Source organism: Lepisosteus platostomus, chromosome 4 (genome assembly GCF_059453375.1).
Source record: "Lepisosteus platostomus isolate fLepPlt1 chromosome 4, fLepPlt1.hap1, whole genome shotgun sequence".
NCBI classification, from domain to species: domain Eukaryota; kingdom Metazoa; phylum Chordata; class Actinopteri; order Semionotiformes; family Lepisosteidae; genus Lepisosteus; species Lepisosteus platostomus.
In genome coordinates this window covers 16,119,160-16,142,639 of record NC_142614.1, presented here as the reverse complement: position 1 = coordinate 16,142,639, position 23,480 = coordinate 16,119,160, and the positions used below count along the sequence as shown (strand labels likewise).

Sequence of the window (23,480 nt, the reverse complement as noted above, 5' to 3'; positions counted from 1 at the left end):
AAGGATGCTCAAATGGATAACAGGAGTTAATGAGCTCTGCTCAGCTTGTCACTAAAAGTTCCACCTCAGTCTTCTAGTTGCTTGGCTTCAGGACTGAAAAACGTGTGACCCCCATTCCTGCTTTGAATCTGTTGAAAAATTATTTTTTGTTGTACACTGCATGCACTGTACAGATTGTTTTCCTTTTCCATGTATAATCATGTCAGCAGTATTGTTGTAAATTTGACACCAACCCAGGCATAGGAACATAGTACATTTCCTATGCATTATCCTTTTACATTATTATGCATTAACTTTTATTAGCCAGCACCCATATCACCCTGCAACTCACAACTGGCAACCCACTGAAGCTAAGCAGGTGTGAGCCTGGTCAGTACCTGGTCAGTACCTGGATGGGAGACCTCCTGGGAAAAACTAAGGTTGCTGCTGGAAGAGGTGTTAGTGGGGCCAGCAGGGGGCGCTCACCCTGCAGTCCATGTGGGTCTTAATGCTCCAGTATGGTGATGGGGCACTGTACTGTAAACAGGCGCCGTCCTTCGGATGAGATGTAAAACCGAGGCCCTGACTCTCTGTGGTCATTAAAAATCCCAGGGTGTTTCTCGAAAAGAGTAGGGGTGTAACCCCGACATCCTGGCCAAATTTCCCATTGGCCCTTACCAATCATGGCCTCCTAATAATCCCCATCTATGAATTGGCTTCATTACTCTGCTCTCCTCCCCACTGATAGCTGATGTGTGGTGAGCATTCTGGCGCACTATGGCTGCCGTCGCATCATCCAGGTGGATGCTGCACATTAGTGGTGGTGGAGGGGAGTCCCCATTACCTGTAAAGCGCTTTGAGTGGAGTGTCCAGAAAAGCGCTATATAAGTGTAAGCAGTTATTATTATTATTATTATTATTATTATTATTATTATTATTATTATTATTATTATCCCAGGGCTGCTTTGTCACGCCATTATTTAAACTATTTAAGACCTCTCGGCAGATACTTTATATAATTAATGCTTTAGCACAGTCCAACAATGTTAGTGAAACAAGGTGAGGTTCTCAGCGCTGGGCTAAATGACTCTCAAGAGATTACAAAGACAGTCCTGAACTCTCCATGTGTGCTCAATCAGCTTGTACTCTATAACCAGAAATAAAACTTCTCACTGTTATTTCAGCAGTTATTTATATTTAGTATCTCCACCAATTTTCAGCAAACTGTCAACATGGGTTTCGTTGGGTGTTAGTCCTTTTTAGGCACAAATGCTTTCAATAATAACTGCTCAAATTCCAGTTCATTCTACATTCATGTAATTGAAATATGAAAATCTTTATTCATGGAAGATTGTTTTCATCAATAAAGTCACACAACAAAATTGCAGCATTGGCATTGTATATGCAAATAATAGTCAGCCTTTAATTTATTCTCATAAAAATCTTTATTTTCTGCTGCTTTGTCTGATGTTCATCTTTGCATAGTATAGGTCAGTTAGTGTAGCATAGATCCATTTGCATAGTATAGGTCATTTATTATGACGTAGGTCCATTTGCATAGAATTTGTCAATTTTGAGTTAGTGAAAGACTACAGTATTTGCAAACTTAATTGATTCCAAAAAGAGGGGATTTAATTTAACAAAGGTTTTTCTTCAAATTGTGTGGAGACGAAAGCCCCTACCATCTCTTCAAACATCCCTTAATGAGATACAACAACTCCCCAATTAAAGAAAGACTGGTTCTCCACAGTCAAGCTCTATATTTTTTTGTGTGAAGGGTGGTTAGTCAAACGACCTTTAGCAGCGAATTACTATTTTCTGTGACTATTTGAAAGGGAAGTAAAATATTCCCTTATTTATGCATTTATCTAACAACAGCTGCAGATTTTCATATTATGCAAAGAGAAAAAAAAACAGAACAGTGCCTTTAGCAATCCACTCATGTGGTGGTGTTGTGTTGCCTGGAAATGGTGTTTATGTGTGTACTAGTATTGATCTTTTATATATATAGATTCTGCCTTTGTTGATGTTTCTGGGTCGTGGTCCTCAAACCCTGCTGAGCCCTGTGACTTTACCATTTAACCATTATCCTCCCTGACACCAGGCAGATAAAGGTGGATTGAACTGGATTAAAAAGGCAGCAGATTCTGATGTGTTTTCTGTCTGTTTCTTTAGAATCCAGCCTGACCCAGATGAGAACTACGATGACGTTGGTGTCATGAACACACCACCCCCATTGCCGGCAGGCAAACCAGGAGGAGACGGTACTGTGGCTCTTTTGAGTTTGCTCTGATAGAGGGTTTCAGTGAGGGCTTGTTTCTGAATCGCGGGTGTAACTTACAGAGTCTGCAGCCTGTGAGCGTCCTTGTTGGGCCCTGCAGCATTCCTAAAAGTGTCAGAAATGTGTGTTGTCCTTTTGGACTTATCTGTCCATGGAGAGGAAACTCATCACCCTACAGCAGGACTGTTTTGCTTGGCAACTATGTAGCTTCAAAACAGAAGAACAAAATATTGTAAAATGGCTTAAGCTGGTCAAAGAATCCCCCGGTGATCTTTGTACAGTAACTGAACAGTGAACATCTTTGTACACTAACAGTGGTATTACTGTACAGACATTTAAAGCAACTGAGGAACTGCTGCTTCCTCTAAAGTCTGCAGGTCGTGGAGTAAAGATCACTTTTAAAAACAGCAAATAGTGTCCCCTTACAGTATATGGAAATAGAAAATGTATGGAAATGTACAGTATGGGCATGCTCAGAGGTGCAGAGGAGTTTGTTTTTTGACTGAGTTTTTGCTATTTTTAAGCCATATTTACAGTATAACAAAATGTAAATCATCGTTCTTGACTGCTCTTTTTTCAGTTTGCTTCAGGATCTTTTCAGAGCTTAGATGTTTCTTTCCTACAAATCTCTTGTTTGGTTGCATCAACTTTTCTGAGATTATACCTTCTGGTTTCCATCTGTCTGGCAGCAGTATTAGGTTTAGCCACTGGTACTGTATTCGGGTGATGGAGCAAGGCTCTCTCCCAAAGTTTCTTTCAGATTTCAACCCCCTATGATCCCAATCCAACTGCAACTCCTTTTGGTCAGACTAAATACCTGAATGGTACCTACATCAATACAAAATGATCTTGGGCCTAAATCTAAATATCTTAGACCATTACAGGAATCTCTCGAGTGACATAGTGTACTGTACTGCGGGAATCCCTTTTTTGTTGTGTTTCAAAGTAGCAAACGGTGGTCAGGAGAACGTTTGAGCGTGGTTTGGCCTTTAATTTTCCATTCCTGTGTTGGGACAAGGCTGGTTGGCTACATCTCCCTTTTGCTGCAATAATATGCTTATCTGCATAAAAATGAAAAAAGAAAAACTTGATAGATGCCTATACATTTTATTTACAAATAAACCTAAATACAAATAAGTTGTTTTCTTTCACCTGCCTGTGAAATCTGAATACATGTGTTTTGAACTTTGTTATGCTTGTAAAAGCTCCCATCAGACAGATTTCAAAGATTTATGCTCCAGTACAAATGTATTGCAGCTAAAATTGTTTTTAGAGGACTGAAAAAACAATCATTGAATTCAGTACATTTTTTAACCTACAGTAGATTGCCTCCTCAGAATTGAACACTTTGAAATATATGCTGGAGAAAATAAGACCAAACCTTTGCTGTGGACTAATTTTTTTTATTATTATTTTGTTCATTTGAGCTATAATTATACTGTTTAATCCTAATTGTCATCACAGATAATATGGTATCCCCCTCTGTGCATTTATTTTTAGGGTGTTAATCCAGGTTGAGCATTTAATGGCAGGGCATTAATTCATGATGGATTTTTATTTTACAGGGCTTCCTGGACAGAACCAGGTAGGAGATTGTCTTCCTGCTGGCTGAGATTATTGGAAATCACCATGACAGAGTTGTACTAATTTGCAGTAAAATGTAAATGTCTTCTGCTGAAAATAGAACTGGCTATGAAAAGACATTGTGAAAGTGCAGAAAAAAATAGACTGCTGAAAAAAGGAAGGAATTCAATAAGTTGAATTTAAGAGATTTTTCAACAAAGTGTAAAACCCTGCATGTAGCTTTTACATTCAAGACCATGAGCAAGTTAAAAGTTGCAAACACAGACAAAAAACTTTAGTCAAATGCATCTTGAGCAAAATAAAAATAAGTTTTAAAAACATACAGTAAGCATAAGAGAATGGAAACTGTGGTGTTTATGAATGAGATTATTTTTCCTACCTTTGTAATTATTAATTCTATATATTTTTTAATTTTCTGCCTTAAACCTAGAAGATGCTCCAAGAGGTGCAACAGTTTGGTATAAAATTAACATTTAGGCAACAGATACAGAGTATGAAAATGCACTCAGACAGCAGAAAGACAGTCCATGTTTAATTTTATGATCGGCATTAGATTTACTTCCTAAAAAAGTTTCTTACACTCAACCACTGTAACAGCTGCAAGCTCACATTTAATTTTATCTGCCGTGCCAACACCCCCAAAGCAAGCTTGTTCATCTGGCGTAAGAGTAACGATTAACGACAAATAACTACAGTTCATTTCAGGCATTTAGGAACAAAATCTGTATCTTGTATTTTCGGATATGTGGGGAGCAACTGTTCTTGTGAAAATATACAGTATTATGGTCCAACTGCAGTGAGTCTTGTTTCCCTTTAAAAGGAAGATGGGAGTGATGGGGAAATGTATGAGGACCTGGAAGAGCGATGGTAAATACTCTCCCTTTTTTATTTTGCTCTGTGTCCTGTTAAAAATTGGTCCTGATTCTTACTATATTTCACTATCTCCAATTCTTGGTAATGATAATGTTTTTTAATGTTCTTTTAAATACATTGGATTGACTAAGCTATAATGAAGAGCCCAACACAAGGACGTAGACTGACCTGTCTTCTCTGTCCAGCTAAACCCTTATTTCATTGACGGTCCAGTCTTATTATCACCAGTGTAGTGCACAAATCCCAGATCACGCTCCATGAGGGACTCAGACCAGCAGATTTTCTGTGGAGAAGAGCTTTGTTGGTCCATTTAATCTTTAAATGCTACACAATTATATCTGTCTGGAACCTAGGCTTTAGCAACAATTTTGTATACTGTAGGGTTTGCACATCCATTTATAATCTCCTTATAACCCATGATACATGTAGAGAACACTGATACAGTCTCAGTGACCTGATAGTAAAATATATTTACTGGATGTTAATTGCATGGTTATCAACATATGCAGTATATGACACTCCTTCAGTGGAAGTCTTGAGTCTTTACTAAGTAGTAACACAGCTGGATCCAGTGTTATGTTTTTTCTGATTGTTCCGGACAGTAGGGACAGTAGGGATATCAGATGACCCCAAAAATGAGTGACCTCTGTACACTATCAAAACATGTGCATAAACGGACACGTATGTTAAGAGTACAAGGATTGCATAGAACAAATCCAGTACTTTGAAAATTAGTTGATGGTTAGGACGTTTGAAAGTATTGAATAAATTGTCCCATACCACATCCAGCAGATCAGGATTTTGAAATAACCTATTAACCTAGTGTAACCTAGTTATTACTCAGCCCTTTATGAAAATCCTGATAGTACTATTCCTGCTGGCTCAAAACGTGTGATCATTAGCATTGCTTATTTCAAAGAGGAATTTTCACAAAGGTGGACGGGTGGCCGTGACTTCGCAGCAATAAAGGTTTCTGAGGGGATGACGCCCTCTTGTGTTCATACTAAACACAGCAGAGGTGCCTGAATGGCTTTTCCGGAACTTAGTTTTCGGGATTACCAGGTCTGGTTTAAATCCAAGCTTCGCTCACATTCAGTAAATGCATGATGACAAACTATTGATAGAGGTAGTTCTCTGAGTAGTAGCCAGAAGCGTCCAAAAATAAAAAAAAACTACTATCATGTTTTGGGTTTTGTAATCCCAATTACAAAAGGCACAAAAGGCATGCCCACATTTGAGTGAAGAAGGGCTCTCCGAACAGTAAATACTTCTCATTGCAGATTGCTTAGCCTATCAGTATTCACCTCTGTCTGGTGTTAGGTCATCCAAGGAGTCCAAAGAGCTTGAGAAGAAACGAGAGAAAGAGGAGAAGAAACGGCTGGAGCAGGAGAAGAAGGAGCAGAAGGAACGAGAAAAGAAAGAGCAGGATCTGAAGAAGAGGTTTAAGGTGAGGATGGGATTATAGAGACATTGTGTATCCCACACATGTGGATCAGCTGGAGCTCCTGGTTTCCATCCACTGCAAGCTGATAAGGCTTCAGCACAGACGGATAAGCTATTGACATGGTTTCCGTCTGTGATACCGCACTCTGTTCTCACACAAGGAGAAAACACGTCCCAGCTTATGGGCCACCAAATGGGCCGGACCACTTCAGTGCAGATCCTTCTAGCCAGCTGCCTGACTGGGAAAAGAGACCCATTATCAGGGACATAACTGAAGTGCTGGTTCAGGAGCTCCATCACAACTGATTAAATCCATCCTGTGCTTTTCCTTCCTACAGCTGACCGGCCCCCTGGAAGTCCTCCACAAGGTGAAGGCAAGAGTGGACTACAAAGGGGGCAAGAATGATCTGATGATAAAACAAGGAGAGGCCATCGACATCATCCGCATCACAGACAACCCTGAAGGCCGCTGGCTGGGCAGGAACAAAGACGGGTCTTGTAGGCATCTTTCCGCTTGAGCTTCCCTCTCTCGCCATGTGACATTGTGCTCACAGTGGGGCTCAATAATTTTATTTCTGCAGGCAATTCTAAGACATCCATGCAGTGAAACTGCAAGATAAAAATGCACACGACGGTGACACCTGCAGACAGACTCATGTAAATGTGTAGCCATGCCATTGTACAAGTATCCTGTGCTTGGTCTGGACTGAAAGTGCAGCATGAGTGTGTAGAAATGCACAATACAAGTTCAGTTTTCCCTTAATTGTCACCCTAAAATAAGCCTGGTTTGCCTCTTTGAATATGTTCTTTCTGAATGGCTCCTTACCAGATGTATTTCAGTAATGTAATAATGTTTCTCACAGTGAACCACAGTGAAAAACCCACTTGAATTGTTTTCATTAGTGAAAACAATTGTGAAATTAGTACTAGAGAACTAGTACCAACAGTTGAAGAGATCTGATGTGAATTTCAGGTTCTGTTATCGCTGGCTTCCTGTACTAACAGAGCTGAGTACATGTTCATTATATCCATTTTGCTGTGCTTTTCATACTGATGTTTGGCCATAAACCTTATCCTAGGCTATCCCAAAAGCAAAAACATTAAACGCCATCGCCAATTATTTGGAAATCCACCTTGATTGGATTTTTACTTCAATGTCACAACTCGTAAATGCTCCTTTCATGCAGATGGATACGTTAAGACAGAGTCAGTGGAGATTGACTATGACACCCTGAAAAGGAAGCCCTTTGGTCTCATGGTCTCTGACAAACGCCCTGAGGATGACGGTGAACTGTACGATGACGTTGCTTCGAATGAGGAAGTCAACAGGTGAGGTTTCATCACACAAAGTGTCTCTACTTCTCTGTCTGCAAAAACCTCACTGGAAAGCACCTTCCTTTTTTAAAATGGATTATCTGATTAATTTTCCTTTCAGCACTCCACTCCTCAGGTAAGTTAACCTCAGGGTTGTCATTCCAAGGCAAGTCCAACTTGTCCAACCTTGAACCCACTAACCTGAGCAGAGCTCTGGCAGTTGTGCTATGGGAGTGGGTTCCAAGTTCAGATGAGTGACTTTGAGGTGGGGAGCCTCAGCCTGTGCCCTGTGCCCTGTGCCCTGTCTCCTGTGCTCTGGACAGGTCTGTCCTGGTTAAAAAAACTGGAGGCCTCACTCTGATCCTTAAACACATTTTCACATTTTTTACATGAAAAGCCAAAATGGCAGCTTAATAAAATTTAGAACACCATTTAGAGTCATTTAAACTCTAGCTTGTTGGGTATTTGCTTGTATTTGGCAGGCTAGCTCTTCCGTGGATGATGAGCAGAGTCTTGCTTCGAGACTGTACTTTGAGAAAAATAGGGAATATGATGACTGGAGTTTAATCTTCTCCTTCAAAACCCAAGCATGGCCTTTCAACTCTCTCACGCAGTACAGAAATAACTTTACTTATTATTTACTAAATTTGTAATACAGTATTGTACTTTTACAGTATTACAATAGTCAATGTACAGTATATCAAAATTGGATACACCCTATAAAAACTGATGAATAACTGCAAGACCATGAGTGTGTTAAACATCCTTGGAAGGAGAGTGATAAGTGTTCATCTACAGTAATACTTGTCTTGAATAGACAATAGATTTCTTTTTGTGTGAGCATTTCTCCCAACTAGTTTGTCTGTAAAATAAAAATAATAAATTTTTAAGAAAGTTCAAAGTTCACTTTATTGCCATAACAACTAAAAAACAAAAAATAACATACAATACAAATATAAAACATAGAGCCAATACAGCATCCACCCAACACAACTACACATACCATCCTAAAACACACCCGTAATAAGATAAATAACAGCAAGACCAGATAAGTAACAATGAGCTGTGCAACAATTTCACAATCAAAATGCTGAGTTCATGCATCTCAGGGTCATGGCTTCCTGTGACCCTCCAAACTTCTTTAACTTCTTTCTTCTTTCTTTAATAAGAAGAGAAAAAGAGGATATCCAGCATGATGGCATGATTCAGCGGTAATGAAAACAGTTTAAATGTTGATTGTATAAAGGTAGCCTAAGGTGTTGTGAATTTTTAAGCTGAAACATGTAATCTTATCTCTTTTTTTCAGTGGGGGCCGAGGTCCTGGGGGTAAGTTTTAACGTGCAGAGCAAACCAGAATCAACAGAAAAACTTTTTTATTTTTCCTTTGTTTTTATATAAATTTCGTATCCACCTGGAAAAAAGTGAAACGTACTGTACATCCAGTTGCAATGGGTTGGCAATGAACAGGAACACATTCCGATTTCAAACGTACATTGAAGGGTGTTAGTGTTCTGGAAACATGCCATTACTGCCAGGCACAACTTTTGTGGGGGTTCCCTGATAGTTGCAGACTTTTTGAAGCACCTTTGTGAATAAAAAATAAAATGGCTTACTACAGTGTTTATCATTATAGAGCCTGTCTTCTTAGATTTTCTTCTCAACTCTAAGAAGATTTCTTTGGTCTATAAATATAACTGGACTGCTAATCTGCTTACCGACTCCAAAATACTGTATAAATCTCTCTCCTAGACCAAAACTCACATTCTTATGCCTGATGTTTGGTCATGGTTTCCTCTCTATTCCTCTAATGCAAAAGCTTTACAGAGGCTCACCTGGTTTTGTAGCCAGCAAGGTTCTATGGCCAATTGGAAAACGCAGGTTCCTGATTTTAATTGTCACCCAACCAATAGTCTTCTACCAAGACTAGTCAGGTGAATGAGGATGGCAGGCCATTCCCCATTGCCTTCTGCGAAATATAGCTGAGACAAGAGTCTCCATCTTGTCTGAACTTACTTCCCTCTCACACTACCAAATAACTATAAGAGCATTAGGGACACAAAGTGTTAAAAATGTTACTACAGAGTTAACTGAACTTACATACGGTATGCCTCTTTTGTATGCATTTCATTTCTATTAGTTGTTCTGCCACCTCCACCAGAAGAGGAAGATGACATTTATCATGACCCAGACAACTCTGAGCTGAATGTCAGGTGGGAAGTTTATGTCTTTCTATTGTTCTCACTTTACATCAGGGGTGTCACACTGTGTTCCTGGAGGGTTTTTGTAACTGAGTGGAATTTTAAAACTTGTTTAATGGGTAATATGCTATTTTTATAAAAATCACAGTCTGGATTGTTACAAATATTCACTTTATGGCCTCACAGTGGTGTGGATATTTACCTTAATATCAATTTAATTAGTAATTAAAATGAATAATTTATTAAAAATTAATTTTCATTCATTTTTATTCGATCAGATGTCTATTTATTTAATTCTGTGATTCCTACTACTCAAATAAGTGGCTAAATGAATATACAGAATGGGCAGGCAACAAATGAACTTAAATGTGCTCATAATGAAAGTGGCATCTGTGCTCATATTGAAAGTTCTGTTGGTTACATATGATCAATGTTTTGTGAAAACATAAACAACAAATTAAATCCAATTTACACATTGTTCAAATTTATACCAAATTCAGCATATACTGTACATTAGGCGGCACCTAAGTCATTTTTTCGTGCTTGCCCAAATTTGGGAAGTGAGCTATAAAAGGACACAGACATTTGCACAATTTATGTGTATAAGGAAATGATTTCCCTTTCTATTTTTTCCTCAGAGTAGTCTAATTTACAAGCAGGAACCCTACTGTGCCCACATAACAGTTGTCACCCTTCTCAGCTACTGTGTCTTGCCATGCATGATGCACAGAGCTCTGGATTAGGGTTCTACCTTTTCAATTCTAAAAACGTGATGTTTCTGGGGGCAGGTCTGCCCTGCAGTAGAGAATACGAGTGGGGTGCTTCCCCTTGCGATTTTTTTACATCCCCACTGTTAATGATTTCTGGGGAAACTTTACTCAAATATGAGAATCAAAATTGAGACAGGTCAGCAACCCTGCTCTGGATGCTGTTTTCCATGTTTTGACGTCAATCCTTTGACGCTTAGTGCTGTTTGACTAATTTTCCAATTGCACAGGCTGTGGGCACATTGCACACTAAATGAATAAGATGGGTAATTGGCTCACAGTTTGCACACTGGGAAAAACTCATTGTCAAGGCTGCTCATTTTACCTTGTTTGACTTGTTGCTCTGGCTTACTTTCTGGGACAGACATTGTATTGCTGTTACGGCCTCACAGCTAGAGTGGCCAAAGAAATGGACGTCAATGTTTGTGTGCTTGTTGTATTCTTCTCTCCGACTTGACAACTCCCTGAAGTGCGACATCGCAGGAAGATTCAAAGGACAAATCCTGGCCGTGGGGCCTGCTGAAGATCATTAAGGGCAAAGAGGAGAAAAAGAAAACCTTGTCCAACAATAATGAGGATGTTGCAACTTCGTAAGATGCCAACGGCCCAAGTTAAATCTCCAGGAACTAATCCTTAACGTATCCATTCCTCCCCCCTAATCAGTCTTTAATGGTGCAAAAGGCAAAGCTGATTCCATACTTTTCCATTTCTGAAAGGAACCAAAATTTGCTCTGTGAAAAATGAACTAAGCATTATTCTGGCAGGTTATCTTCTGGAAAACAGCACTTCTGGGTCACAATCATGAAGGGTTTGCCATCATTCTTGGCTGTAATGTGGCAGCAGTGTGGTTAGTGGTTAGGACTCTGAACTCTGGGGTTGTGAGGAGGTAGATGGTGGTGGGTTCGAGTCCCAGGTGTGATGATGCTGATGTACCCTTTGGCAATGTCATTAGTCACTCACACTGCTCCAGTAGTGTTGTAAATACAGTATGGTCTCCAGGTCATCACTGCAAATTAGAATTTGTTCTCAATTGATGAAAGTGGAGAAAAACATTTAAGTTCAATCATCAAAGTTACCCAGAGATAATTAATAAAGCGGAGATGAAGAATTTCATTTTTGGGACGTGAGAAGTTGGATTTTTGCCTTTTACCTAAAAAACATGGTGGGATAATCGTGTTTATGTTTATGTTTGTTTATTGTAAGAGATACTTTTCTTGTTACATACAGTGCCTTGCGAAAGTATTCGGCCCCCTTGAACTTTTCAACCTTTTGCCACATTTCAGGCTTCAAACATAAAGATATAAATTTTTTATTTTATGTGAAGAATCACCAACAAGTGGGACACAATTGTGAAGTGGAACGAAATCTATTGGATTTTTGAAACTTTTTTAACTAATAAAAAAATGAAAAGTGGGGCGTGCAAAATTATTCGCCCCCCTTGCGTTAATACTTTGTAGAGCCACCTTTTGCTGCGATTACAGCTGCAAGTCGCTTGGGGTATGTCTCTATCAGTTTTGCACATCGAGAGACTGAAATTCTTGCCCATTCTTCCTTGCAAAACAGCTCGAGCTCAGTGAGGTTGGATGGAGAGCGTTTGTGAACAGCAGTTTTCAGCTCTTTCCACAGATTCTCGATTGGATTCAGGTCTGGACTTTGACTTGGCCATTCAAACACCTGGATACGTTTATTTGTGAACCATTCCTTTGTAGATTTTGCTGTATGTTTGGGATCATTGTCTTGTTGGAAGATAAATCTCCGTCCCAGTTTCAGGTCTTTTGCAGACTCCAACAGGTTTTCATCCAGAATGGTCTTGTATTTGGCTGCATCCATCTTCCCCTCAATTTTAACCATCTTCCCTGTCCCTGCTGAAGAAAAGCAGGCCCAAACCATGATGCTGCCACCACCATGTTTGACAGTGGGGATGGTGTGTTGAGGGTGATGAGCTGTGTTGCTTTTACGCCAAACATATCGTTTTGCATTGTGGCCAAAAAGTTCGATTTTGGTTTCATCTGACCAGAGCACCTTCTTCCACATGTTTGGGGTGTCTCCCAGGTGGCTTGTGGCAAACTTTAGACGAGACTTTTTATGGATATCTTTGAGAAATGGCTTTCTTCTTGCCACTCTTCCATAAAGGCCAGATTTGTGCAGTGTAAGACTGATTGTTGTCCTATGGACAGACTCTCCCACCTCAGCTGTAGTTCTCTGCAGTTCATCCAGAGTGATCATGGGCCTCTTGGCTGCATCTCTGATCAGTCTTCTCCTTGTCTGAGCTGAAAGTTTAGAGGGACGGCCAGGTCTTGGTAGATTTGCAGTGGTCTGATACTCCTTCCATTTCAAGATGATCGCTTGCACAGTGCTCCTTGGGATGTTTGAAGCTTGGGAAATCTTTTTGTATCCAAATCCGGCTTTAAACTTCTCCACAACAGTATTACGGACCTGCCTGGTGTGTTCCTTGGTCTTCATGATGCTCTCTGCGCTTTCAACAGAACCTTGAGACTATCACAGAGCAGGTGCATTTATACAGAGACTTGATTACACACAGGTGGATTCTATTTATCACCATCAGTCATTTAGGACAACATTGGATCATTCAGAGATCCTCAATGAACTTCTGGAGTGAGTTTGCTGTACTGAAAGTAAAGGGGCCGAATAATTTTGCACGCCCCACTTTTCATTTTTTTATTAGTTAAAAAAGTTTCAAAAATCCAATAGATTTCGTTCCACTTCACAATTGTGTCCCACTTGTTGGTGATTCTTCACATAAAATAAAAAATTTATATCTTTATGTTTGAAGCCTGAAATGTGGCAAAAGGTTGAGAAGTTCAAGGGGGCCGAATACTTTCGCAAGGCACTGTAGCTACATTTCTTGCTCACTATCTATAAACTCTACACTACCTCAGTTTACAAGCCGAGGAGCAGCATATTGACATTGACATTACTATACTATAAGTGTCAATATTACCAATGGCCAATGTTGTTGTTGTGGAAATATTCACAGAGGTTTTAAAATAATCTTTAAAATTGATATTTTTATTGAGGTAATTCTGAAAAGGTGAAGCTGAAGTATACAGTTGGCTGGTGTACTATTTTTTATTCTGTGACTAAAACTTTGCAGTGAACATTTTAAAAAAAACAACAAATTTTAACCATCTCTTGGATTAGACAACAGGTACAGTGAGAAAAGAGCTGTTTTCTGGATCCTAAACTGCAATAATGGCCAGCTTTTTTGGTCTATTTACAATGGGCATTTTTTATTATTTAGCCAGTTCTTTTGCACCTTTAAAATGCCTAATGACACGGCCCTTTTAAAATAGTCTAAACACCAATCCGCTTCTTCACTTCTGAATAAAGATTTGCCTAAAATTGCCATCTGCATGTTTAGAAAATACTTTTGATGCCATCTCCATTAAGCAAAATCTGATCAATGCAAAATAACAGCATAATTTGTTTGCAGACATTTCTAAGTTTGGCAGGTTGTCGCATAGATGGACTGTCATGGGAACACCCAAACTGAGCACATGTGAGAAAGCACCCTGGTCAGTTATTCAAAAACAATTAGCGAGTGCATGCCCAAGTGAACCAGTGACTAATCTTTAGCGGCCTCTAGCGGTAGGACCATGGAAATGACAGTCCTTACATGGGGCACCCTGCCACATTAGCTTAATGGAAAAAAAGTATCCAGTTGTATTTGAAAAGCTTGCTCCAAAATGCATGCTGCGATAATAATGAGTGCATTCTTTTAGAGTTGACTGTGGATGGCTAGATTATGGGTCAGAATGTGTTCTTGATTGACCACCTGTGTGTGGATTAGCAATGCAGGTGATATGAAGAGAAGCATTAAATGTGAGGAGCATGACAATATTTATTGTAAATGAAGCAAAGAAGCACATTCAACCTTTTTCAAGGAAACATTTAATTTAACAGCAAATATTAAACATATGCAAAGTTTTATGTTCTAACTACCTTACACAATGGGTGTGAGGTTCTTAAGGCACACAGTTCCCTAAATTAACTCAATTAATTTATTTTAATCAATCAACAAAACTAAACTGAAATCGAATTAATTAAATTAACTGATTTTCTGATTGATTTGATTAAACCTTCAGTTATACTCCTCAATGGAGAGAATTTACAATGACTGAAAATTAAGCTAATCTAAAATCAGTTTAGCGTAAAAAAAGAACAGTGAAATAAAATGTACAGAATATAGTATATAAAAGAACAGTAGGACAAGAACCTATAAAGGAAATCTCTTTTTGGTAATATGACTTTGAATGGCTTAGTATCTCCAACACCTACACTGCGAAACATTTTACATGTACACCCTCTAGGGGCTGTGCTGTAGAGTAGCTGTTTTTAGGGTTCAAGTCTTATTTGGGTCTTTTTTTCCAAATTACTCTAGCAATCCAGCTCTATAAAGTATCAATCAGAACAAGCTTTACATGTGAAGAAGGGTAATCTATGTACGCCACTTTCAGTAAATGCATGAGACAAATAACTTAAAAATAATAGCCCTTATTGGCCAATTAGATCCTCTTCCTGTAACGTTTTACTCCATTGCATTCTAATCAAATTGATAAGGTGTGTGTCCGCCTGCAATAAGGTTCCATTCAGCAAGAGGGAACAGTAAATGGAAAATGAGACAAAAATCATTTTCAGATTAAAAATCAATCAGTATTCAGTACACCCATAATCTTACGACTAACCTTTTTCTTTTTTTAAATAAAGTGTGCATAGTCCATGATTTGACTTCTCTTGAACATCATGCACACATCTCACTAATATCCAGTTTCCCCCTGTCTCTCCTGGGTATAGCTTGGCCAGGTAATCTGGTTCAGCTATGCCTGTGCTGTACTGTAGCTCACACACTTCTAATCACCTGAAGTTTGGAGCTCTCAAGGCACCAGCAAAGTTTGATGGTTTGCTGTTGTGTGCCAGACATGTATTTTCATGTAACATATGCAGATATAAACCTGAATGCTGCAGAACACTGAGATGTTTTTAAATAAAAAACCTAGGGTGAATACAAGCATCTGCATATGTTACAAGCCCGAGTAAAAAGCAGAAGCCAGTAATGCACAGTGAAGAAGACAAGATTTTCTTCGACTGTTGTACATAATTAATATGTAATTACATGTCTAAAAACGTTTGCCAATGACCTTTATCATTTTCCTACTTTCTACTGCTGTTCCCTTAAAGAATTTCACCGTGCCCCTTTTTACTACATGTAATCAGACTTCATTATTAAATTGCAAGATGTAAGTGAAAAAGACTAAGAGAGATTATTGTTTGTTTTTGCAGAGGACCTCCGGCTGATTTTCCAAAAGGTAATGGAATGTAAATTCTTAAGCATACTGTGTATTTGCGTACACTTCATCTCCCTGTTGCTGTACTGCACTCCCTAAATATTTACCGGCTGCTTCATGGACCTGAGCTTTCTGACCACAATGGGAACCGTCTAGACTGCCAGTGCAGTGGAAAGTGAAGCTTAAGGTGTTAAGAGGAAAGGTTTTGGAGACCTTTGATGTGAATCTGCCTTTATTTTCTTCCATTACTGCCCGTCCCTCAGATTGAGCAGTCAAACCTCATATATTCTTCACTTTATCCCTGGCTTGAAATTCAAATCCCCAAATAACAGCAAATAAAAAAATAGCAAAATGTTGATAATACAGTGGAGCAATTATAACGAAATACACTGGCTTATTTGCAAAACGTTGTGTCCTGTTGGCATAAAAAAAATCCAATGTACAATCACGCTGTATTTAAAGTGGCAGCAGTTTGCTGGTTGAATGACTGAAATTCATGTCCTTAAGCCCATGTTTTTTTCAGTCTGTTGGCTGTCAGATGTGTGAAGAAATTTTCCCTTGGCTGTGCAGGCTACGTTGAGCAGACTGCAGGGCTTCAGTAGCTGTGAAGTGAGATCTACGCTGGTCTTATACTGTACCTCTCTCCTCCTGCTCCTCAGAAAAGGCAGCAGCTCCCGTCGATGATGAGATCTACGATGACGTGGAATCTACCCCCTTCCCTCCACCACCCCTTGCTTTCAGGTGTTTTACCTTTCTTTCATTAAGAACTCTTGTCACCTGTTTAGATTGACAATTAAAGCAATGGAAAAAATAAAGAATGAAACAAAAATGAAGAAAACGAACACTCTAAAAGCAGATGGTAAAAAATGTGGATAACTTAAGTGCTGTTTCTTTAATGTTGTTGTGTAAAATCTGGTTGCTGCCTTTTTACATTTATTCCAGAGCAGCGTTGTCCTTTTGAAACTTAGTGCCCAACAATGCACTCATTTTTCTGTAACATCTTCTTTGAACTTTTATTCTGCATTTTTCCCAAAAAATCAAATTTTTTTCTCAATAATTGGTTAACCACATGCTTGGATGAGGGCATTGACAATCCTTGACTCTCTTAAGTCCTAAATTCTTTTAATAAATCCCAATGCCACCCATTTTGTTAAGTATATTGAAAGGTATTTTAAAAACGCATATTCTATAGGTTCTAATTCTTGTTTGCTTATTTTTAATTCCTCTCCATATGCATATTTGTTGCCTTTGTGCAATATATTTTATTCAGGTGTCTGACCAGTCATGGATGGTGTCTAAGACTTCTTATAAATTTTATATAACACGTTATATTTTCTGCTTCATCCTCTGTAATTTTTTATCATCTATACACTTTTATGGAAACCAGAATGAAAAGTATGCCCTAAAACAAATCCATGCAATACTCTGCTAACCATCTCTAATGATATTTAATAGTCCATACCGCTTGTTAATTTCCCTTTGCGTTAGTTAGAAACTATTCTTTCCTATTCTAATATCCCTTCTGAATAGTGCTTTGGGGTCCCTCTATCACCTATTTTTCTCTATCTTGGTCCCTTTTTAAAGAAAGGTCCATACTTCTGCACTTCCTTTGCTCTTGATTTAAACTAAAAAAAAGGGGGATTTCATGTTAAAATGCAATTTTAGTAAACATTTTGTACAATTTATTGCTTCTCTTTTCTCCAGAAATCCAGAAATGAGCAACAAAATACTTTTTTTTGGGTTACCAGAACTAGAATGACAGACTAAAATAATTAAATCTTTTAAGTCTTAAACTTATTACTAAAATTCTACAAAGCCATGGACAATGACAATCCAATGGACTTCTTCAGAAGCAACATTGTAACACAAAATCTAAGAAAAAAAACTAAAATGGGCCATTTCTCGACACAAAAGATTGTGAAAATGTGGGGCAAGGTACCCAGACACGTTTTTGAAGCTGACTTCTTTCAAGAAATGGTTGAACAAGACTCTTTGATCATTCAGCAAACTGAATTGCCTCCTTTCATTTGTAACCTTTCCTATGTTCTAATGGAAAAATATCAGATTAAGGCTGTAGGACAATAACAATATTAAAATATTGCTAACTTGGTTTACTTTTTCTGTATAATGGCCCATTTCCAGTTAGTGTTTCTTAATTTTTTGCTGTTTAGTCTACCAAAATTGAAAGCAAAGGACAAGACAGAAGAGAAGGACCTGAAGAAGCAGAAGAAGTTTGAGAAAGAGGAGAAGGAGTTCAGGAAAAAGTTTAAAGTAAGAAAATTGTCGCAGTGTGTTGTGCAATTACTTCCAGCCTACTATTTCTTTGCCTTCCTATGAATACAGACACAGAACTTGGACAAACCTGACAAATGTCCTGCTAGAATCAGGAGCAATGTCTTCTCACAGTACTGGTACCTCGTGTGCAGTATTATTATGGGTTCCACAAACTGCACCTCAACCTTTCACCCTCTCTTGGCAGCTATCTTGTAACCCCTAAACACTCAGGACCTGAGAACAGATTCAGTCCCAGGTTCCCTGTGGTCTTCACTGCTGGTGCCAGGGACAGACAGGGGCTATAAGTCACTTTAGTCTTGACTAACTAGGACAAAAAGAGGCTGACACTGTAGTTCTCTCGTATTAGGTTTAGAAACCCCAGAAAGAGAGTGAAGTTTCTTTATGTAATATTTGATTTTTTTTTATGACCATGCGCAATGAATAAATAAACCTGCATACTAATTGGAAAGTAGTTCCATCTTGTTGCTGTTTTTTATTACCCTGAACACTACAGGATGTACAAAATGCATTACCTTCTAAAAATTTTTTTACAGTTTGTGTGTCTTTTTTATATTTCCATTATCCCTGCTTACAGTACGATGGTGAAATCCAGGTGCTATACCAAGTCACGATAGTGTCCACACTGACCAACAAGAAGTGGGGTGGCAAAGATCTGCCCCTGAAGCCTGGGGAGGTTGTGGATGTCATTCAGAAGCCTGTGGACAACAAGATGATCTGCAGAAACGAGGATGGAAAATGTAAGTTTGGGGACAAAGTGTCTCTTCTTTCTGAAACTTCAGATACATTAGGTAGTACATTTTTTTTAGGAATGTATTTATATATGTTAAACAGAATACATTCCTACGTTTTCTCATATTTGTCAGTAAAAAACACACAGACTGCACATTTTGTTTTTACTTTGTTTTAGAAATATATTTATCTGAAACAAAAGAAAGGTTTTACAGTATGGATTTGTGCTTCCATTTTTAATGCTTATGTTTTAGAAATTGCCATAAATAAAGCTTTTAAAGTTTTATTTTGACTAATGTTAACACCTCTTAATTGTATTATTGTTTTAGCTGGGGACCATTGTTTATTTTTTTCAGTTCGATTAAATTCTGTTACTTTTTCTTCTGTGATGTGTGGTTTGAACTTTAAACCACAACACCCTTGTATCCTTTCTCTGATTTTTTTTAAAATACCCCGAATCATCTGCTGCCCCAACTTGACCAGTTATATGGGTGTCAGAGTTAGTTCAATTACACAAATGAGCACAAAAAGCATAGCTTCACAGAGTAAACCATCTAATTGTACTTGTATTATTGCCAGTACAATAAACTGAAAACTACAAATTCTGTATTACCTTTTCCTAAGTGGACACAAACAACATATTCCATGACTTGTACACTGCATTGCAATACGTTTTTACAGTACTACTGTATATATGAATTCAAGGCACCTTATGTTATAAAGACTTATAAACATGACGATAGATATTCCTGATACATTTGACAGAATATTCATAGTGAGAGTGATAGCAAGATGTCTTGAATGAGTTAAGTGCAGTGGCTAGACAGAAATCTTCCACTTTAGATGTATGTATTGAATGTAATTAGAGAAAGAGCTAAGTCAGGTCAGGTCAAGGCAGGAACCCCTCATACAGACACAAATGACCATTACTTGAGATTACATGGCACTGACCATTACATGAGATTCTTGTGTGTATTTTCTGGCAGTAGGAAGATATTGCTTCTAACCTGCAGGAGAACAGAACTTCACACTAGAATTTCCAGACAGTTTTGAACAAGTTACTTCTGTCTTGTTTCACAGGATGTTCTAGAACTTCTTCTACAACCTCTTTGTCTGGTTTCCTTCCTCTCCTGCTATTATTGCTTCCCAGTAATACCGCTAGAGCTCAGAAATCAGTGACATATGTGGAAGCCCTTAGGTTTCTAATTTTGGATTTTCTAGCTGTAAGACAATTTTAATTGTTTTAACAGCAACTTGCTTCTGTTGTCATCTAGCCGTTGGTCTCTTCCAAGCAAGTAAAAAAAGCAGATCTGAAATGGTTTAATTCTAAAACTATAATCCACTTTCCATTTCCATGTGTTTCTCTTAAAAAGATAAAAATGTGATCTGTTTTTTTACAGTTGGATATGTTTTAACCAGCAACATCATAGCAGAGTAAGTAACATGCATAAAGTAGTTGAATAATGAATGTGAACCACTGTTTGCACTGATGCAAGTCTGCATGCTTTTCAGACTGTGCGTTTTTCATTGAGATATCTTTTGTTCAGCTTTCTTCTGTTCCCAGTAATGAAAGAAATGCCTTTCTATCAATGAGTGGATGGTTCCCATGCCTCCTTGCAAACAAAACACATTCCAGCTTTCATAGTCAGTTGTTCATTTCAAACCGCCACCACTTGCAGTCAGCTTGCGGACTCAAAACAGAAATGTTTGCAGTAGTTAGGCTTTTTTTAAACTGAGAGTGGAATACTAGTTTGGGCACCAACCCATCTCTTTGGTTATGGCATGTGGGTTTGAGACCATGTTGCAGATGCTTCTTTTGTATTCTTGAATCTCAGGGTGCACAAACAGATACATCACTGCTAGGGACTGGTGCTCCACTTCGGGGTGTCTTGCATAAACCAGAATAATTTCCAGTCCTGCAAATTACTTAGGCTCATGATGGAGGTTAAGCCATATATTGAAACCTGGCTCAAAGCTCCTTTTGTGGTTAATACCAATTATCCTGGCCCTCATGCTGAAAACTCCAAAACTGAATGTCCTGTGGTAAAATATATTTGGGGCACATTTCATGGCCTGAATTACCATGAAAACGGACGTGAAACTCCTGTTAGCTGGGTGCACACAAAGTCCACACCACACACAGCCCTGCCCTTTGCTGTAGGAGAGCACCATCTGTACAAGCCTGTTTCTGAAACCTCTGTGTGTATTACACACTCAGGACACTGGTGCAGAAGCCAGTAGAGGTACTGTACAATTTATCAAATTTTTATTATATTCAACTCCTGGACCACCACAAACCTGAACATGCTGTCTGAAACGTTTTTTTCAATTGACTTTGTTTGCTTCTGTTCTGCAGAGATGCCGACATTTATGACGACATTGGTGAAGGTATGTAACACAGTTTTTGGATGAGTTATCCAGGTGTGCATCTCACCTCCAAAACAAATTGTATTTTTTTTTATTTTCAGCGGATTAAATATGAACTGTTTAATGGTAAAACAAATAAACAAGTGATAGGGGAAGTGCAGGCAGGGGAAACAGAAAGAAAATCTTATTTTAGGTCATACTGGAGAAAGAATGCCTTGAAAGGCCTCCTTTCAGTCAGTTACAGCTCATCCTCATTTCCAGTCTTCTTCATAGAAAAAAAACCCAATATAACTCCTTCCTTCTGGACTGATATGTAACATTTTAATAAAATTCAGCAAAGAAGTGTAGGGCAACCTCTACTCTTCCATTCCAGTTTTATACCCCAACAATTCCTTAATGAACTCGTCAGCTAATTAGAAGTCAGATCAGGGGTTGCTCAACACAGCCCTTGTGATTCTAAGAGAAATCTCCACTGGTTCTGATGACCTTCAAGTTCTGTCATTCTACCCCTCAAGTACTTAATTAAGATGATTATACAGTACATATCCAGTATACAGTATAAGATGGACTCAATCTTTAACACGTCATTCAAGATCCCGCAGGATTGAAGACCCACACAACCTGAAGCACTCAAATAGTTTAGAGTGTGGGGATGCGATTCCTTTCCTGTTTTGCTGGTGTGCCTGCAGGTTTTCTATTTCTTTTTAAAGCACCAGAACCTGGTGAGCTGGGAGAAATTATTAAATTGATTCCAATTAAGCCAGTGACGGGCTGATTTATGTCATTAAGAGCAGATCTGGAATGAAAAGCTACAGACGCACAAGGCGTAGATATAATTTGGCTGGACTGTTTCAGCGGTACTTTATTTTGTAAGGGTGTTTCAGATGCAGTTTGGAAAAGTGTTTGGTTGTACATGTTTTATGTGATGTATTACATCAAGACCTGTTTTGTTTTGTTTTTTTTTCCAGACTGTGTCTATGACAACGACTGAGGATTGCTCAACTATTTTTTTCTTTCAGAGAAATGCATTTGTATGTTTTTTTAAAAAAAAGATGTAATTGTAAAGTTATTTATTGTTAGTAAACGGAAGGGTGGGGGGATTTCAGAACAAGGCAGTAACTGTCCACTCAGCAGCAAATACACTTCACATCAACTGAGCAGCTTGCTCACTTACAGTACTGTGATCTCCCAGCCCATGGGAAGGTCTTGATTTAAGCAACAAAATGACCATATGACTTGGAGTTAATTGAGACAGGACAGGATTTTAACATTGTACAGTATTTAAACAAAAATTAACATGCAAACTAGGCATTACATTTTTGCTGAGATGTATAACGACTCTATGTACTGTAGAAGAGTCTTAATTGTGATCAGCTGTTCACTACTTCTGCCATGGATCAGACTGTGGGAGAGCTGTTCTGAATCACATATGATTAATTATTACAGTAACTAAAGCCTTGTTGTATTAGCACAAGAACAAAAACAGATGACAACAAAATAAATAAGAAATGTGAGTATTTACATTTAAAATGTACTTTAATGGTTTTTTTTTAATTGTGTGTCTGTAGGGTAATTAAGTAACAGTTCTGAATTTAGCAAAGACTAGATGTTAGAAGTATTTAAAGTATTGAGGGGCAGTTTTAAAATCCTGTGCTGTCTCAAAGTGTATGGAGAACATGGAGTCATATGGTAACCCTGAGAATGTCTTAAATGTATGTTACTGTATGTCTGTAGCCCTGGATATGTACTACATTTTATCCTCAATTACAGTACTTTCACAAACCTGGAAAACACAGGGGTCTGTGGTAGGGGATGTTGGCACTAGGTTGGTAATATGAAGCAAAGATAAATTCTTTAGCTCTCCACTTATTTTGGCCCTTCTTTACTTGATGTCTCTCTGAGGGAACTTTGCCATGGATTGCTTTTCTTACTGTGTGATGGTTTGGCAGAATCAGTTAAAGGTAACTCCAGAGCTGTGGCCTTATCAAGACCTCTGGCACAAAAATGTGAGGTTTGCTGCTGGAGAACATATGAGCATTATTCCTTATCCTTAACTGCCTTGGTATTCTCCAATAAAATGTTTTCTGCAGTATATGCTTATGCAGTTTATTACCACACCAGTAACCAACCTCCACAATACGTGAACCACAAAAAGGTTCTGAAAAGATTGCCCTCTGAGCAGTGGGCAGACACACCATGGGGAAAGATTTCAGTGTCACACAGGCTCAGTTTGCATCAGTCACTTCACCACAAGAAGCTACAGTACTTTGCTGTCTCTGCACATACAGTACTTGTGTTTGCTTTCAGATTTTGTTTAATGGAACAGCTAGATAGCACAGCCGAT

At 38.5% G+C, this 23,480-nt stretch overlaps 1 protein-coding gene across 6 annotated transcripts in view; it reads left to right on the top strand.

Moving 5' to 3' along the window:
• Positions 1-23,228, top strand: part of LOC148672793 (FYN-binding protein 1-like) — a 52,865-nt gene extending 29,637 nt beyond the window's left edge. For 3 of the 6 annotated variants that reach the window (XM_088628730.1, XM_088628729.1, XM_088628731.1), the window contains exons 4-19: positions 2,155-2,243; positions 3,826-3,845; positions 4,665-4,711; positions 6,038-6,164; positions 6,499-6,658; positions 7,348-7,489; positions 8,781-8,800; positions 9,612-9,684; positions 10,910-11,029; positions 15,741-15,766; positions 16,405-16,486; positions 17,917-18,016; positions 18,615-18,777; positions 20,170-20,203; positions 21,126-21,157; positions 22,105-23,228. In XM_088628730.1, coding sequence (XP_088484856.1) covers positions 2,155-2,243; positions 3,826-3,845; positions 4,665-4,711; positions 6,038-6,164; positions 6,499-6,658; positions 7,348-7,489; positions 8,781-8,800; positions 9,612-9,684; positions 10,910-11,029; positions 15,741-15,766; positions 16,405-16,486; positions 17,917-18,016; positions 18,615-18,777; positions 20,170-20,203; positions 21,126-21,157; positions 22,105-22,127 — 1,258 coding nt within the window. In that variant the 3' untranslated portion in view covers positions 22,128-23,228. Of the gene's footprint in view, positions 1-2,154; positions 2,244-3,825; positions 3,846-4,664; positions 4,712-6,037; positions 6,165-6,498; positions 6,659-7,347; positions 7,490-8,780; positions 8,801-9,611; positions 9,685-10,909; positions 11,656-13,287; positions 14,662-15,740; positions 15,767-16,404; positions 16,487-17,916; positions 18,017-18,614; positions 18,778-20,169; positions 20,204-21,125; positions 21,158-22,104 lie in introns of those variants that run through there. The other 3 variants (XM_088628732.1, XM_088628734.1, XR_015935879.1) reach the window with 3 other exon arrangements.
• The last annotated feature ends 252 nt before the right edge of the window (positions 23,229-23,480 follow it).